Raw genomic sequence first — 18,508 nt, 5'->3', positions numbered from 1 at the left:
TTACACACTCACCTCTTCAAGTTTTCCAGCCCTTAAGCAGTAAATCACATGATCTAAGCTACAGGTCAGCTCTAACCTGGTTTATTTCAAAAGGACAGAGATTATGACAGAGAAGAAAAGACAGCACGTGTGGACACATCAACACTCCACTGGACACTGTGGCATCAGTGGATACATTTCCAGACCTTCTGTGGGAATGTTTCTTTTGTATAGCTCTTTGGTATTTCAGGTCTGCATCTGTAGGCTCCTGGCTGCACTGTCTTCTGACCCAGCATCCTTCAGGACACTCTAGTTGAGGGAGTATACCTTGTTTGCATCATAATAGGCTAGGGTCGTATAAGCAAAGTCTTTCATGGGCCACCAGTCCTTAGAGTGGTAGGCAGAGTAAGCAGGGGCCTTCTGTTCTACACAGCTGAAGATTGCCAGGCTCTGGTCTCTGGCCACAGTGGGCAGGTAGAGCTGTAGTTTGTCCAGAAGGTGACCGGGCCAGAAGTGATTGGGGTGGGTGCATAAGGGAGCACTTAGTTTTTTAGACTTAAGCTTCCTGGAAAAAGAAAAGACATAAGGAAGGTTGCTGTGGGCAAGAGACCAGGCCCAGGACTCCTCAGCAGAGAACATAAGCTTCTGACCACACTTTCCAGTGTGAAAAGCATTAAACACTTCTAATCTCCTCACCAGTGAGGACCTGGAGATCTAGAGATCGAGGTCATACAGTGAATGAGTGGCTAAATGCAGGCCCTAGGCACTGCTTGTTAAACCCAAACTTAAAGGTGTGCCATCCTAACTCCAGAGCAGTGGCTCTCAACCTTTCTGATGCTGCTGCTACCCTTTGACTCTTTAATACAGTTCACATTGTGGTAACCCTTCCCCAATCATAAAATGTTTGTTCCTACTTCATAACTAATTTTGCTACTGTTATGAATTGTATGTAAATATCTGTTTCCTGATGATATTAGGTGACCCCTGTAAAAAGTATGTTCAACTCCCAAAGGGGTCACACTCCACAGGTTGAGAACCACTGCTCTAGAGGACTTGCTCTTCCCCCTGCCTCACTGGTCTTTTTGGTGCTGGGGATAGAATCCAGGGCTTCACATGCTCTAGGCTAATATTCAGCTGCTAAGCTACAGCCCAGTCCCATCCGGAAGCATCTGGATATTGGGTCTGGAATCCAGCTTTTGAGGCCAGCCTCACTTGGTTCTGTGGGACTGTGTGTCAGTGTCCTGTCCCATAAGCCATATATCTAGAGTAACTCAGGCTTGTTGGTGACAATGTAGATGAGTTCACTCATGGGAGGCTCTGAGCAGCCATGCCTGGCACTTCCCGAACACTCGTCTGTTGCCCTTTAAGCCCCAGGCATGGAGCCCCACAACAATGCCAGGATTTTGTTCAGTATGCATAGGTCCCAGAGCAGCCTCTGAGTAGTGAAGAGGCCAGCCCTCCCATCCTCATCCCCTGCCCTCCTAGCAAGTACGCAGGACCACTACAAACCCAGTAAATTCCTCGAAATCCTCAAAGTGCATTTTCTTCATTTTCTTTGATGTTTTCCTACCAGAGAATAGAGAGAGGCATTGTTAGGGATGGAAACTCCAGGAGCTGGCACCAGTGCCATGTGCCTCTAATCCCAGCACTTGGAAGGCAGAGGCAAGTGGATCTCCTGTGAGTTGGAGGCCATCCTGGTCTACAGAGTGACTTCCAGGGCAGCCAGATATACAGAGATAAACCCTGTCTCAAAAACAAAACAACAACAACAAACCAAACAGTCAAACAAAAAAGAAACAGCAGCAAAAGTGGGCTTTGGGAGAGGTAGAGTCCATTAAGAGATGCATTTCTGAGTCTCGGTGTAGAGCTCCAAATGTTTTTCTTTTGTGGAGGCCCCAGCTGTGTCTCCATACAGCAAGACACACCCCTGGCTGGTGGGGTGAGGAAAACCCATAACCTTGGTTCCCTTGTTCATGGGATGGAGGCCTCCAGAATAGTTAGATATGTTCAGCAACTGGTAGATTCAAAGTCCACTCCCACTTCCCTTGCCAGAGGCCAAACTCCGTGGGACAAGCATGATAAAGACTCATCCTCCATACCTTGGCCCACCCAGCAGACATCGCTAACTGATCACTGATTCCTTCCTAAGCCCATATCTGGCCTCAGAATCTCTGGGCCTTTTCTCTCCTGATACAAAGGATTGAATTGCAGGCCTTGTCCACTCTCTACCCCTAGCACCTGGCCTCAGGATCTTTTACAATTTAGTCCCTAGAGGTGAGAGATAGCCAATGCCCCTCCTTTAGCTAGGAGACCTCTCCTTCTCTTTTATAGATGTGACTGGTCAAACACAAGGAAAGACCTCTTTCCTGGGCACCTGGCATGCACAGGGTCCAGTCCAACTCTCTCTGGGCAGTTTTTCATCAGTGAACCTCAGAGTTGCAGTAAGTGAGCTGCCTGCTCATTCACCAGTGTGTTCCTTCTCTTATGTACCCCAAAGGCTTATGTCACTTGGTCCTCAAACCCATTTTCTGGGTTCATGGTTTAGTAAATGGTGCCAGCCAGCCACATAGAGGCCCTCTATGCTACTCCTTGGCTGGGTCATACTCAGCACTTTGCAAACCACAACCTCTGTGGGCCTAGACTGCTCCTGTACTCAAAAACATCAGGACAAGTGCAAGGAAAAGCAGCAGCCGCACAGGCGGTGCTGAGGACAAGCTGTGGTGCTTGTCAAACTCTCTGTGTGTATTAGGAGTGCTGTGTCCACTTTACACATGAAAATGCTGTGGTTCCAAGCACAGTAACTTGCCTCTTGACCAGATGACATCCACTGTGCTCTACTGCAGCCTGCCCCAGGACCCAGGGATTCTGTCGCACCACCCTACCCCCCACCCTCTGCAGGGATACCGGGATGCCATCTCATTTTTTCCTCAGCAGTCACTGCTGATGCTACTCACAGCAGTTGCCTTCTGCGTGGCCCGCATCTGGCGGGAATGGAGGGGGAATTGACTTTGGGTCAGTTTTAAAGGTGATTAGCATAATGGCTAGGGTAACATTTTGTTTTCCCAGAGGCTACTAGTCTGCCTCTTGTTGGAGAATGTGTGTGCCTGCCATAGGGTGGCAGCACAGGGAAGGAATTAGTCCCTGTTCTTTGGGACTTCTGATACAGGGTAAGATAACACCCCTTTTGGCTCTTTCTCACTGGCCTTATGATTATGTAAGCCTGTGGTCAGGAGGGGAGCTGTGTGAACCTAAGATATACACTAAGGGTGACATTTTGGACTGGCCAGCCAGAAGTGACTAGGTAGGGACACAGATACTGGCATAACATGACACTACACGCACGCCAATGTCCCAGCCCCAGCAGCTGAAGGGGCAGCTTGAAACTCAGCTTGTCTGTCTTCTTTTCCCCAAGCTTGTGGAGGTTCCTGAATCCAGCCAGGCTGTGGACAATCCTGTTGTCTATATAATAGCCTCCAGGCTGCCGGATTGGGCGGACTTCTTCTTTCAGACAAATGATCTTGTCTCCCGGATACAGTAGTGCTGTGGGCAGTAAGGAGACAGTGGAGTCCATTAGCCAAAGTCACCCCTTTAGGGGCACGTAGAAACGTTTTTTTAAAAATTCACACTTCTGTTTAAAAGATTATTTTTTTTCTGAGCTATCAAGATGCCTTGGTGGGTAGAGTGGCAGGTGCATATGTGGGGCTAGAATACAGTTTTGTGGAGTCTGTTAGCGCTACTTTTATGCGGATTCTGGGTACTGAACTGTGGTCATCAGGCTTGGCAGCAAGTGCCTTTATCCACTGAACCATCTCACTCCAAACTCTGTAAATCATATTTGTTGGTTGGTTGGTTCTCTCTTTCTACTCCATGAGTCCCAGAGATTGAACTTGGGTCTTTAAGCTTGGCAGCAATGACCCTTGTCTGCTGAACCATCTTGCCAGCTCAACTTCTTATTTTATGGAGGGTAGTAGGTTCTTTGGAAATTGCAAGATACAATGGAATATAAAGTTCTCCTGAATTCTTCCACAGTTCCTCATTAAGCAACATGGCATACAGCTGCAGTTCAGTAACAAAAGGACCTTGGATGATCCTGCTGGCCAGGGGACAGAGAAGGGAGACCAATTTGTAACAACAAATTAGGATGGAGCTCCCTTAGTAAGCTTAGGTTGGAGGTGGGAAGATTCAACTAGACTTCACTAGGTTAATGTGTGTGTGTGTGTGTGTGTGTGTGCATGCCAAGTATGAAGTCAAAATATCATACTTGATAAGCAAGAGTTTACCACGGAACACCACTTCCCAGCCCTTAGACCTACTGTGATGAGAGGTAGGAGCTTGTTTTAACTATTTTGACGATGGTTTGCTCATTGTTTTGAATTTGTCTCATAGATGTGGAGGGGGATATACGTGTGGGGTGGACATATGGGTAGGTGGATACATGGGTGTGAAGGCCAAGCCCCAGAACCCAGATCTCCCAAATCTCACCGAAGGAACCCATGTGTCTCAGAGCCTGTGTCCTAGGAAGCCCACCTAGCAGTCATGCTGTCTGCCTTTCTTCTTCTTCCTTCCCAGAGTTCCCACCAAAAGCCATGGTGGCTTGGCTAGGTGCATGTACAGGGTAGCCAGTATCAGGGTCAACTCCATATTAGCCAATGATCAGGCCAAGGCTCTCCCTTGAAGCAAACCCCTACCTCTCATGAGGATATCTTCAGTCAGTGGGAGGCCGTGGGCCTCACAGAGTTCCCAGCACTGCAGGTAGACTAGGAAGTCATCCCTGCGGGCCATATTGAGCAGCTCCCCCATCTCTCCAAAAACAGTGGATGGCAGGCAGTGGTCATCAAACTGTTTTGTCCCAGATCGAACCAGCCGGCAGTTCTCCAGGTATTGGATGGAAGGGAGAGAAAGCTGCAGAGAGAATAGAAGACGCTCCATCTTATGCCTTTGTGACATTTGTTTTGGCTAGAAGGCAGCATAGCACCTTCTCTACCTCCTCAGAGAGGCCCCCATGAAGAATAATGTGTGCACAGTGGGCTTGCAATTCAGGTTCCAAAGCCAGCAGCTTGGAGGAGCAAGCATTGAGGTCAAGGTTACCTCCTCAGGGGCTCTGAGCATGTGTCTTATGAATCTTCAGAACGTACTCGTACTGGGTGTGCCCATGTACTCTGTAATATGGAATATCTATAAAAAAGCACAGTAGCAGTAAGCGCCCCAGAGGAACCCTGCTGGAAAATAATATTTGAGTCTTTGGCTGCAGGGACACTTTAAATCAGGTGTAGCCATTCGTGTACATCCTGAGTAGAAGCCACATTGCCAGTGCAGAGGGGCTGAGAAGTGTCACCTAGTGTCATCACGATTTTCGGTTTCGGTTTTGTTTGGTTCGTTTGTGTATGTGGGTTGTTTGGGCTGTTTTGCTTTGTTTTGAGAAAGACTCCCTCGATGTGCAGCTCTAATGGTTTGGAACTAACTATGTTGATGAGGCTGGTTTCAAACTCACAAAGATCTACCTGTCTCTGCATCCCAAGTACTGGGATTAAAGGTGGGCACCTCACTTGTGGGTCTTTCTATGTACCCCAGGCTGGTCTCAAACTCATAATCCTTTTAACTGGACTTCCTGAGTGGTGGGATTATAGAGGCGTTTCGCTGACTGTACAGGTGACAGACAAGGGCTGAGGGAGGTGAGGCCTTCCTTATGCTCCTCCAGCTAGCAGGTGTCAGTGCCAAGTCCTAAACCCTGGCTTGCCCAGCCCCCAAGCCTGTGCTAGAGAGGTACCTTGTACTGCCTCCGCCTCTCTCGGTACCGTCTGCCCACATCCTCCATGTCTTCCTCTGACATGGGCCGCCCCTCCATCTTTGTATCAATCTCAGGCACCTTCAGCAGGTCCATCTTGGGAGTCTGTGAGGATAAGATAGCCTGCTTCTTTTTAGGGGTGCGCTTCAGGGAAGTTCTCTTTGTAGACAAACTGTAATCTACAGTGGGAGGGAAAGATGAAGGAGGGACTAAGAGGGCAACCAAGCTGTGGAACTCAACCTGATGCCACTGGGCAGATGCCAGCATGCTCTTCTGCTCCTTTCCCAGTTGTCCAGCTAGTGTCTGTCTGAAGGGCATTGTGAGTTTGTCTCCTCCATTGCTGTGAAGCCCCACATCTATACACTCCACACAGCTTCCCTGCACCTTCCCCATCCTCTGTTACCATGTCCCCACCAAGTAGCAAACAGAACTATTACAAAATGGCAGCAGGGAATGGTGGAACACACCTTTAATCCTAGCACTCTGGAGGCAGAGGCAGGCAGAACTCTGTGAGTTCAGGGCCAGCCTGGTCTACAAAGTGAGTTTCAGGACAGCCAGGACTGTTACACAGAGAAACCCTGTCTTGAAAAAACAAACAAATAAACAAACAATGTAAACAAGATCAACTCAACGCCATTCCTGGCTTCCTAGGGAACACACACTAAAAACAGACTCCTTTCCCTGGACCACAAGCACCCATGGGAATCTGCCCCTTCATGCCTGCTGTCCTCACCTGCTGTATCCCAAAGTCCTTGGCAGTCCCACCTGCCTTGGATGCCGTTTCCAGACACTGGCTGTGCACCAGTCACTGAAGGGCCAGTTCAAGGGCTTTGCCTGACTACCATCCAGGCACTCCAGCCAACTGACTCCAAGGCAGCCATCTCTGTGGACCCGTAAGCTGATGGAGGTCAGGCTCAGGCTAGTTTGCTACAGTCTCCCAGTTCCTGTGAGTGGGCCTAGCATCTGGAAGATACCGCCAGTTGGGGGCCCATGAAAAGATTCTGAAACCTTGGCCTCACCTGCTCCTGAGACTCCAGACAAGAAGCTCAGCCTCTCTGGACATTTGCTTCCTCCACAGAAAACATGAATAGCACCCTAACCTCCGGACAGGCAGGGAAACTTGTGCAAAGGCTGACAGTCCACAAGGGCTCCTCTCCTCTGATGCTTGCTCCTTTAGACAAATGGAGAGACTCCCCAAGTCCACCTATCTTACCAACTGAGGGTGGCATCTGAGGATGCTGAAATGCCTGCTGCCCGACTTCAAATCAAGGTAAGAGGAATACTTTTACAGCAGGCTGTGGGTGCATTAAAATCCACTGTCTATAGCCATTATTGCTGAGCACCGTGCCCTAGTGACTCCAGCCAGCTGTGAGGTCACAGCAGTTCTGGGCATTCATCAGATTATGGGAGGAGCAGAAGGGAAAAGAACAGTCTAGGAGGTGCTGATGCTGGGCCATTGAAACTGTGAGGGTGCTTGGGTTTCCGGGGCTCTGATGTGTCAGGGACCCTCGTGGGTGTATCTGTGGGACAGCCACAGACGGGAAGTTCAGAGACCTAGAGCTGGGAATGCACTGCATGCAGGAGTTGCCTAAGACACCACACCAGAGAGGATGCTACACACCCATGGTGGGGCTGTTTATCCTGATTCTAGGAACCCTGCTTCAACTTGGCATCCCTTCAAGAAAACCCCTCCAACTGCTTGCTGGTACTTTTAATTTCATCTCAAAGGAGAAAGAACCCCACCCCTCCCTAAAATATGTCTGAAGTTAATTTTCTGCCAGCCTGGTGGATGGGGTAGAGCAAGACCCATTCATTCCACTTAAAGAAATATCGATGTTGCTCTATTTGAATGGGAGCTGGGATGGGGAGTGTTGCAACTGTTTTTTTTTTTTTTTTCTCCCCAAAGCAATAAAAAAAAAAAAGGCAGAAAAGGTGAGGGGGTGTAGCTCAGTTGGTAGAATGCTTGTTTAATGCACAGAACCCAGAGTTCAATGTCAGCACTGCCCCAAACTATGCATAACCCCAGCACCCAGGAGACAGAGGCAAGTGGAGCTCTGTGAGTTTGAAGCATGAGGCAGACCTGATCTACACAGTGAGTTCCAGGACAGCCAGAACTATGTAGAAAGGTCCTGTCTCAAACAATCAAAAGGCACAGGACCTGGAGAGATAGCTCAGTGGTTAAGAGCACTGACTGCTCTTCCAGAGGTCCTGAATTCAAATCCCAGCAACCACATGGTGGCTCACAACCATCTGTAATGGGATCTGATGCCCTCTTCTGGTGTGAGACAGCGACAGTGTATGCGTATACATAAAATAAATAAAATATTTTTTAAAAAAGAAAGATATGGGCTTGTACAGTAATTTCATAACCCAAATATTAGGCAGTTCTTTCTAGTTTGCCTCTTCTTGCTGCTTTTGGACAGATACAGACCCACAAGCAAATGAAGGCAAACATAATGTGGGCTGTGTATCACCTACACAGTTGTTGACAGCATCCCTTATAATATCCTGATGACAGAAAGCCCAAAGCAGCTAACTCCAAACATGCTCAGTTTCTGAGCAAGAGATTTAGATTTAGTTAGCGCTCTCTCTCTCTGTCTCTGTCTCTCTCTCTCTCTCTCTCTCTCTCTCTCTCTCTCTGTCTCTCTGTCTCTCTGTCTCTCTCTCTCTCTCTCTCTCTCTCTCTCTCTCTCTCTCTCTCTCTCTCTCTCTCTCTCATAAATTCTCCTTTATCTCACACTGACCTCAAACTTTCTATGAAGCCAAGGATGTCCCACCTCTATCCTAACTGCTAGAATTGTAGATGTGCAACACTAAGCCTAGTTTATGCAGTGCTGGGAATAGAATCCTGGGCTTCCAATATGTTAAATAAGCACTCTGCCAACTTCTCTACATGCCCAGCCCTCAGTTTTGCTTTAAATCAAGTTTATGAGTCTCTAAGGACAGAGCTGGACTTCATCTTTGAATAGACAAAAGGGCATCTGGGCCTTTGAGAAAATATCAGCCTCCTCATTGGTTTTTGTGTCTGGAAACTCCAGAGCTTGGCAAACCTATAGCAAGCCAGATAAGGAGGAGCCACTTGAGGATGTAGTGCTGGAGAAAGCCAGGTTGACTCTCCCAGGGCGGGGGAAGGGGACACGCACACTCTTTGGCAGTAGGTATGGTGCTTTTCTGCTGGGCCAGTGACCACTGTTTGTAGGTACTGGCCAGGGCATCTGTGGTGATGGCATTCTGCTTCCCAAGAGAGCCAAGGTAGATGATGATGTCCTCCAGCTCCTGGCTCTTCAGAGGAACTCCAATCTGAGAAGGCACAAGAAGTTACTGAGGTCCAGTATTTAATATTTAAACTTTTTTTTTTTTTGGTTTTAGTAGTAGAAGATATTTACTTTAAAATATGTTTTGGGTGTTCTCATAATTGTATTTAATAAAAATGTTTGGAAATTGATTAGTTGAAAGTGTAAGTCTGGGTATATAGCTCAGTAGTGGAGAGCTTGCTGGTATATGCAAGGTCCTGAGTTCAAGCCCCAGCTGGAGAGACAGCTGTGGGTAGAGAGATGGGTCAGCAGTTAAGAATGTATGCGCAATTTATCCTGAGTACGTATATGGATGTTTTGCTTGCATGTGTATCTATATAGCATGTGCATGCAGTGCACTTGGAAGCCAGAACAGGACATCAGGTCCTCTGCAGATGGAGTTAGAGGTTATTGGTAGCGGCCATGTGGGTGCCTCAGAACTGAACCCGGGTCCTCTGAAAGAGCAGCCAAGCTCATAACCCCTGAGCCATCTCCCCAGGTCAGCCTGGTGCAGAGGTTATGTTAAGGCTGTGATCTGACTGTGGGTTGTGCCATGTTTCCTAGTGTGGTTCTACATATATGAGGCTGGTAGTGTGAACCCCAGTGTCTACCCCTCAGACGCAGAGCCTGGGGGGAGAGAGGGAGGACATACCTCAAGCTCATACTTACTGCCTTTACAGCCATGAGAAATTCCTCCCTGGAGATGCGCTGGTTCTCACCCCGCTCCATCTTGCTAAATACCTCTAGGATCTTGATCTTTCGACTACGCAGGAAGGCATACATGTCAGACAGGACAGGGGGCTTAGGCAGTCGCAGCTGGGGTGCAGCTAGACGAACATGTTTGAGACCTTTACCCTAGAAGAGGCAAGAGTAGGGCAGATGAAAAGGACTGCTTATCCCCAGCTCTCTTGTTAAAGTTCTATCTCACTTCAAAACCCAAAGATGCTCTGGAAGGCAGGATGCACTGTATATCTTTGCCCTGTTCTCAATATGGCCATACTGAATAAATCTCCTTCCCCCTCCGTTCTTTTTTTATTAGGGTGCTTTAATTGGCTTATTGAAGGTTGGTAGCTGACATTTGACTCTCAGTGTACAAACCATGGCTCCAAGTTAGGTAATGCTGTCACAAGGTGGCCCTTCTCCTCTCCCTAACCTTGCTCTTCAAATTAGTCCACAAGCACTGGTTTAGTACCTGTCCCACCCCAGCAGACAGGTGTCCATCGTCAAGACAGCTGCTAGTGTGCTCCAGCTGGGGTGCTTTCAAAGCACACCCACAGGGGCTCTGACTTTCCCCCTGCCAAAATGGACTCCCCCTTCCATTCCCATGGTGCAGACAGTACTCAGTGGCTCATTCTGATATGGTGCAGTAACAAGACTAAAGGGTGTAACAGCCCCGACTTCCTTCCTCTCCATTCTGGAAGGCTCACTTTGTGGGCAGCTAGCCTTATTGTGAGTATTCTTATATCCAGCCTCTGGATCCCTGAGGGAGGCATTGAAGCCTCTGATCAACAGCCATTTGAACAAGTTTGGAAGGCGGTCTGCTTTCCTGCCCTGGCCAAGTCAGAGGCTGTCCTCTGTACTGCACCGCAGTCATGATATGGAGAAAAAAGCCTCTCAGCTAGATTCCAGAATCACAGACACAGCTGTATAGAAAGATACTGTTTTTTTATAAGTTACTCTGGAGTATTTGTTATGCAGCAACAGATCACTCATACACATTCCTTTAGGGACTTGGTTTTGCTCCTCTGTAAAATGGGGCAAACCACCTTGTCAGATCTAATCCAAGGAAACAAAATGACAACACACTCCTGAAGCCTTCAGCACCTTCTGGCCATTAGAGCTTCTCACCTTGGGTTTCCTGATTGAAATCAAGGTATGTTTTGGGGCTTTTTGCTGCTGGTAAATCATGGATAGAACCTTGACTTCTGATGATGTAATGGTGGGCTTATTTTTAAGCCACTTCTTGACATCACCAAATGTCTCCAGCTGCTTCCGAAGGTTTTCCCTTTGACTCAGCCAGAGCTTCTTGTTCACTGGTAGTTGTTGGGTGTCTTCAGTATCGAGAACTTTGAAGCTAGGCATGAGTGGAAGGGGAGCTTGGGGAGGAATTGTGGGCTGGGCTGGCACGTGGTCCTTTGTGCCAGGCACAATGATGATCCGCCGGCGGCTCTTTGGCAGGTGAAAGTCTTTCTGCTTCAATCGCCTGAAGCAATGGGCAGTGACTAGCTCAGGTTTGAAGACAGGAGTCTTGCTGGTGGTTTCATTGAAGTCATCATCTATGGATGTGAAAGACTGGAAGGCCCCTTGGGAGAAGAGGGTTACAAGGTGAGTTCCTTTTTGGAAGAGAACTAAGAAGAATCAGGGAAGAGGCTGTTGTAGGAATTTGCTGTGTATCAGGGTGCCTGGTCCCTGGCTGGGCTGTATCAACTGCATCACAACCGTAAGGAAAACGGTGTTAGCTAACATCACCTGCACACACCGACAGAAGACACAAAGCAAAGGGCTTTCTTTCCACAGTCTGATTCCGATTACACTCTGCATGTGCTCCTAAGAATCTACCTTATTCTGTCTGACCATCCTAGGCATCGCAGCACCCTCTGGTGGGAGCAAAGGAAGGCTCTGATCCAGAGAGCTTGGGTCTAAGTAAGTAGGTCTGCTGTAGTAGGAAGTATTTAATCTCAATCAGGGGCTTCTACCCTGCCTTTGATTATTCTGTTCCCAAATAAAAGAAACACAACCTTTATATTTCTACAGCCTCAATCAGCACTAGAACTGGGCAGATATCCCCCCAATGCTATTAGAATTCACTTTCCCTTTAGTAACCCCAAGTCCTAATTTGCCATGTTCCATCTGGGCAGCTCTTAAGTCCAGTTGGCTAGCTCTCATGGCTATGTTTTTATGATTTACCTACCCATGGCAGCTTCTTCCTCTCTCTACCTCCCCTCTCCCTGTGGTTCTCCTCTGACACTATGCTCAGGAACCCCAAATCCTGCCTGTGTCTTTTCTGCACAGCTATTGACTGTCAGCATCTTTACTTAACCAATAGTTTTAAATTAAGGAGCAAGGTCACTTTGTACATTTAGAGTCTCTTATTCCTAGGAGCAACCAGGCCTTGGGGGCCAGTATTACATTGCATTGCATTACATTACATTATACAAGGCATTACAATATATAGCAAAAGACCAAACCTCAACACTGCTTCCTGCTTAGCCTATGTTTCAGTGTCTTCCATAAGAAGGGGATAATTTATCAGGTGATGGAGATATTTATTAGAGTTGCTTTGTAGTCAGTGTGCTGTTTTATATGTATCCACACACATACATACATATCCACATCTACATTCACTGCATCTGAGTTCTCTTCTTAATGGTGCTAAGACTTGAACCAGGGCCTTGTGCTTGCTGAAGAATTACTGAGACACTGAACTATGTTCCTCAGGCCTCAACTTGTAATGACATATAAGGTAGGCAGGTGAGATGGCTCTGTGGATAAAAGTGCTTGCTGCCAAGCTAGACAATCTGTGTTCTACATAAGGGGCATGGAAGACCCTCTATTCTGCTCATGAAGACAGGCACCGTGGGGTCAAGCTACTCCTCTTAAGAAGGACTGGTTGTCTCATAACCAACCTGCCTTTTGTCGCATGCTTTTCTTGAACTTGTAAGACACACACACACGCGCATACACACAGAATGAATTGGATATTTTCCTCTTTCCAGTTATAAGTAAGGACACTATAGCCATTTCAGACACACCAGAAGAGGGCATCAGATCTCACTATACAGATGGTTGTGAGCCACCATGTGGTTGCTGACATTTGAACTCAGGACAGTGGAGGAGCATAGGGCTCTTAACCACCGAGCCATCTCTCCAGCCCACCCCACCCCCCTTTTTTTTCCTTACTGGGTTGTTTTTTTAACTTTCTTTGGAATACAGGGGTGCTCAGGCAGCAGGTTACAGACCTGAAGACCTGGTGACAAAATCTACTTACTCAACGTGAAGCCTTTCCCCTGACAGCTGCAGTCCTCAGGACAAGAGGTCCCTTATCTTCTCTGGCAATCCAGTTTCTCCTTCCAGTGGCACAGGCTCATTTAGGCCCTTTCTGTCCCCTATGATGGAAGGAAGCCCCATCCTGTCTAAGGTTTTGCCTCCTGCTGCTCCCTCTGCTCTGTATCTTCTATATTCCTCTACTTCCTCCCCCTCCTCCTACTCCTCCCAGCCTTAGACCATGCCCCAGCTCATAGTTGAAGCCCCATTGCAACTCTGCATACCTTGACCCATATGCACTTCCATGCCACCATCACCATCAGTTTTATGTCAACCTGACACAAGCTAGAACCCTTTTAGGAGACAGAACTTCAACTGAGAACATGTCCCTACCAGACTGGCCTATGGGAAAGTCTGTAGTGGGTTGTCTTGATTAATAATTAATGTGGAAGAGCCCAGCTCGCTGTGGGCAGTGGTGCCATTCCTGAGCTGGAGGTCCTGGGTGATATAATAAAGCAGACTGAGCAAGCTACCAGGAGCAAGCCAGTGAGCAGCACCTCTTCCATAGTCTCTGCATGAGCTCCTGCCATGGATGATGGATTACAAACTGTAAGATGAAATAAACCCTTTCCTTCCCAAGTTGCTTTTGGTCATGGTGTTTTCTCACAGAAGTAACTAAGACGCCATTGTGTGTAGTCTGGGCTGCACACGGGTAGTTCTTACACTGTTGGATACTTTACTTAAAAGGTCTCCAGTCCTGTAGCCTGGGGCATGGTTTCTCCAGCTTACAGTACCTCCTCACATTCTCTACTAGCTAAACTCAGTTCATTTCATAACTGCCAGTTTGCGACTCCTGGAGCAATGCCTTGATTGTTCCTCTAGTAAAAGCTCTATGAAGACCATGCCCTTGTCTATGTCTGTCTTATATCTTCTGGAGTCTTGGCTCCACCATGGTGCTTACATGTAACAGAAACTCAGTAAACAGTTCATGAATGACAGATGTAGACATGGGGTTGGTGTCATGGCTGGGCACCTTTTTTCAGATCCAGACACTGAGGCCCAGAGAGGCCCAAAGTCACTGGGTTGATTATCAGCAGAGCTTAATTAGTCCCATAGACCAATTCTTTTGCTTTAGGATTTCTTTTTAATTTATGTATATCAGTGTTTTGCCTGAACGTATGTATGTGCACCACATGTGTACAGTCCCCACAGAGGCCAGGTGTTAAAGTACATGGAACTGGAGTTATAACTGGGTGTGAACCTCCATGTGGGTGCTGGGAAAGGAACCTGGGACCTCTGCAAGAGCAGCAACCTTAACCACTGAGCCATCTCTCCTGCCCCAAGCCAAGCTCTTAGCTGTTTGCTGTTACTCAGCTTGCACTTGATCCTCATGTCTCAAGACTTTCATTTCTAAATGGTTTGTGCCACCACCAACTTCCCCATCTCCGTGCTAGGGACTGGACAGAGCAATGTCACTGGCCCCTCACCTGCATTTGTATCAATAGGTCAGTGTCCCCTGTACCAATGTCACTGGCCCCTCACCTGGTACACTGCATGGGCAGCTCAGCTCACACATACACTGCCTCTCACACCTTTACCCAATCATCTTTAACTTACTTTTCATACCCAGCTCAGGCATCACCATCCCTTGAAATCTTCTCGGCTCTTCCTTTCTACACTTCTGGGTCCCCTACATTTAGCCCTACCATAGCATGGTTTGAGATAGGGTCTCACCAGGTAGGCCAGGATGCCTTTCCTTCCAAATTTTGGGATGACAGGCTTTTTACCACCAAGGCTGGTGTGTGGTGGTTTGAATAGGCTTGGTCCAGGGAGTGACACTATTTAGAGGTGTTGCCTTGTTGGAGGAAGTGTGTCACTGTGGGTGTGGACTTGGTAAGACCCTCCTCCTAACCATATGGGAGTCTTCTCTTATCGGCCTTCAGATGAAGATGTTGAACTCTCAGCTCCTCCTGCACCATGCCTGCCTGCATGCTGCCATGCTCCTGCCTTGATGATAATGTACTGAACCTCTGAACTTGTCAGCCAGCCCCAACTAAATGTCCTTATATGAGATGCCTTGGTCATAGTGTCTGTTCACAGAAGTAAAACCCTAAGTCAGCTTCTTAGTACTCAGGGAGGTAACACATCTCTTTGCCCCTCTTCTCCCCTATGATCTCACACCCACCTTGTCCTCTTTTCTACACTGCTTCTTTTTGCTCAGTCATGTTTCCTTGCTCCTTACTTGGCCCTTGGGTTCTATTTACCTAGTTGCTTGTGTTCTCTGAAGGGCATGGCATTCCTTGAGGCTTCTCTTCCAGCCTTTTCTACTCTGTGGTTCACAGTAAGGGTGTAGTAATTAGAATAAGAATGGCTTCCAAGAGCTCATATGTTTGAATACTTAGTCACCAGGAAGTAGAACTGTTTGAAAAGAGGAGGAGGAGAGGAGGAGGAGTGGCCTTGTTGAAGGAAATGTGTCATTGGGGTGGGCTTTGAGTTTTGTTTTTCTTGAGACAGGGTTTCTTTGTATAGCCCCTAGTTGTCCTAGGACTAACTCTGCAGACTAGGCTGGCTTTGAACTCAAAGAGATGGCTTTCTTCTGTCTCTTGAGTGCTGGGATTAAAGGCTAACACAACCACTGCTTAGTGGCTTTGAGGTTTTAAAAGCCCACAGTCAGGTGCATTCTTAGCTTGTGTATCAGGGTATAAATCTCAGCTACTTTTCCATACCTGCCTGCCACCATACTCCCTGTCATAATGGACTAAGCCTCTGAAACTATAAGCAAGAACCCCAATTAAATGTTCTCTTTCATAAGAGTTGCCTTGAGTGCTGGAGAGATGGCTCAGCGGTTAAGAGCACTGACTTCTAGAGGTCTTGAGTTCAATTCCCAGAAACCACATGGTGGCTCACAACCATCTGTAATGGAATCTGATGCCCTTTTCTGGTGTGTCTGATGACAGCCTCAGTGTACTCATACATAAAATAAATCTTAAAAAAAAGTTGTCTTGAAGTGTTGTCTCTTTTCCCAGAACAGTGACTAGCCTAACAGATGTCATCTCAGGTACCCTTTTGCATGCAGATGGCCTGCTCACTACCCACCCACTCTTTATGGCATGTCTCTCAAGTGCTCTTCAGGACTATGGCCATGTAGGTGGTCTCCTGCAGTGACAGGCTGAGGCTGCCATCTTGTCATTAGAAGAGATGGTGAAATTGGAAGGGAAAGTGCTGGATTTCCACTCCTGCGCAGGTCAGGTGTACTCCCTGATGTCAGTGGCTGTCTCTGGTTGACTTTACTTCTGGTTGTACATTTTCACGAACACAGAGAACTTCACCGTGGGCCTTGAATGCTGGATAAGATCCCATTTACTGACCCACATGTGTTTCCCAGGAGCCCTCACTTGTCTCAAAAAACACACTTATTATTTTCTGACTCACATCTCAGCTGCTGCCTCCCTTTCTGGTCATCGTCCTGGGCTCCTGTTGTCCTGGTCACTCCTAAGTGTCAACACTTTACACTGGACAGCTTCTCTCCCATTTCCCTCCATGCTGAGTCCCCCCATCCCAGCGTGGTCATGTATTTTAGTTGTTCTGAAAGCATCTCACAGGGTCTTAGGTATCCCCTGGTTCCAGTGTCATCTATGTCCTCCAGACACCTTCCAGGTCCACGAAAAGCACCCTCACTTACCAAGGGTTGTGACTGTCAAACTGAATGTCACATGACTCCTTCTTTTCTCTTCGGCTTTCTGAGACTCCCATAACCTGGATGCTTTCTTTGGCTGCCCACTAGGTTTCTCCAGTGTTTCTGCCACATTCTGACTGTGTGTTGAGGAAAGGTGGCCAGGGGGACCAGCATTTCTTTGTGGAGCATCAGATGGGTGGGTTGGAGGCTTTCCGAGAGCATGGGTCTTCTGGACTCCTGCTCTTCTTGTCTGTTTGTGCCCTCCACCTCTCAAATTGCAGCCCTTTGCCAAGAACTTGGTTGGGGACAGACAGCTGGCAGACTCTTCTCCAGGTTTCTTCTTCAATATAGAACGCATTGTTGCCTAACTGAAAAATACTCAGGTTCCCCGGGCAGAAGAGCCCGGGTTTGATTCTAAGTCACGTGACTTAGCCTGGCGCTACAGCTAGGTCGGAGCATGGGAATCCAGGAAGTTTGTGACCTTCTGGAACTCCTGGCAACCCCTACCCCAGAATGGAGACGGCACAATGAGGCTTCCAGCCTATCCTGGCGCTCTCTAATGGCTCTGCCGCCAGGAGCCGGAGGATTCCTGTAGATGGCGTTGTGGAGTATGACTCGGGCTTAGCCATTTGGAGCAAATCAGCTTCAGGTTTTGCAACAGGCAACCCAACCTGCTAAGAGAGTAAGCCTCTGTTGCCATAACTACAGATGCCCTACACTGATTGGCTGAGCGCTTCCACTTGCAGAAAGGAGGCGGGAGAACCCTTTTTCCTTCAGCGACTTGCTTAGCTCTGGCTGGTTCCTCCTTTGAGAAGTTATGTCTGTGTCCCAATCTTCCCACAGCCCATGATTCTGAAGAAAAACTTTTCTATTTTCTTGTAAGTTTCAGGATTTTCACAGATGTCATCTTTAGGCTTCACTTTTTTTTTTTTTTTTCCATTCAAAAAAAGTATGCTCTGCGCTGGGCTCTGAGAATCCTAGTCAGTCAAGGTTAAATTAAAGACAGATATTTGGTGCTATGACAGGGTGTTACAGTCTGGAATTAACAGTTATGGTGGCAACCATTTGTATCTCAGAGCTGAGATGAGCAGGATAGAAATTAAGTTTGAGGCCAGCTTGTGTTACATAACAAGTCCCAGGCCAGCCAGAGCTACACGAGAGCCTATCTTTAAAAATCAAAGCCGGAAACAGAGGCTGGAACCAGTCCTAATAATACACCTTTGGAATGTCCACTAATAGGTGAGATATAGGGTGTGCATGGAAAGACATGACCCACACTACATGTGGGTCTAGTAAATGAAGACTAGGCCTCAGACTCAGGCCTCATACGGAAGGGTTCTATTATACAAAATGCCCAGGATAGGTAAGTCTACAACACAGCTGCTGATGACCAGAGAAAGGACTAACTAGACTAGTGCTTCCTTTTTTGGGTGATGGAAATGTCCTGGAGTTAGCTAACGTTAGTAGCTGTAAATGTGTTAAATACAAAACAAAATGATTTAATGAAATACTTAAAAAATTTATTCTGGCTGGGCATGGTGGTATACAGGAGAATCTCTGTGAATTGGAGGCCAGCCTGGTCTACACAGAAAGAACCTGTCTCAAAAAAAAATTATTTTTGTACTGCTGGGCACTGAGCCCTAAGCCTTGTGCATGCCAGGCAAACTCAAGTGTTGAACTACACCCCTGATCCTAAAATTATGTCACAAAATAAAGATCAGTATTTGAACAAGTTCTCTGTGCTAGGAATCACTGTCACCAGATTTAGCATCTTTCTAACTCCCTATAACC

General features: G+C 47.4%; 1 protein-coding gene across 1 annotated transcript; it reads right to left on the bottom strand.

The window, feature by feature from the left end:
- Positions 1–288: 288 nt before the first annotated feature.
- On the bottom strand, positions 289–17,075 carry EFCAB12 (EF-hand calcium binding domain 12; the record flags this gene model as incomplete). Its single annotated transcript, XM_080914422.1, has 9 exons — positions 289–544; positions 1,489–1,545; positions 3,324–3,519; positions 4,668–4,881; positions 5,747–5,943; positions 8,908–9,064; positions 9,727–9,912; positions 10,906–11,360; positions 16,724–17,075. 9 exons carry the CDS (start codon positions 17,073–17,075, stop codon positions 289–291), a joined length of 2,070 nt encoding a protein of 689 aa, XP_080770548.1.
- Between the last annotated feature and the right edge of the window lie 1,433 nt (positions 17,076–18,508).

Source organism: Micromys minutus, assembly GCF_963924665.1.
Source record: "Micromys minutus genome assembly, chromosome: 3".
In the NCBI taxonomy this organism is placed as follows: domain Eukaryota; kingdom Metazoa; phylum Chordata; class Mammalia; order Rodentia; family Muridae; genus Micromys; species Micromys minutus.
Note: the sequence above shows the minus strand (reverse complement) of the source record. Positions and strands in the feature narration are given on the sequence as shown.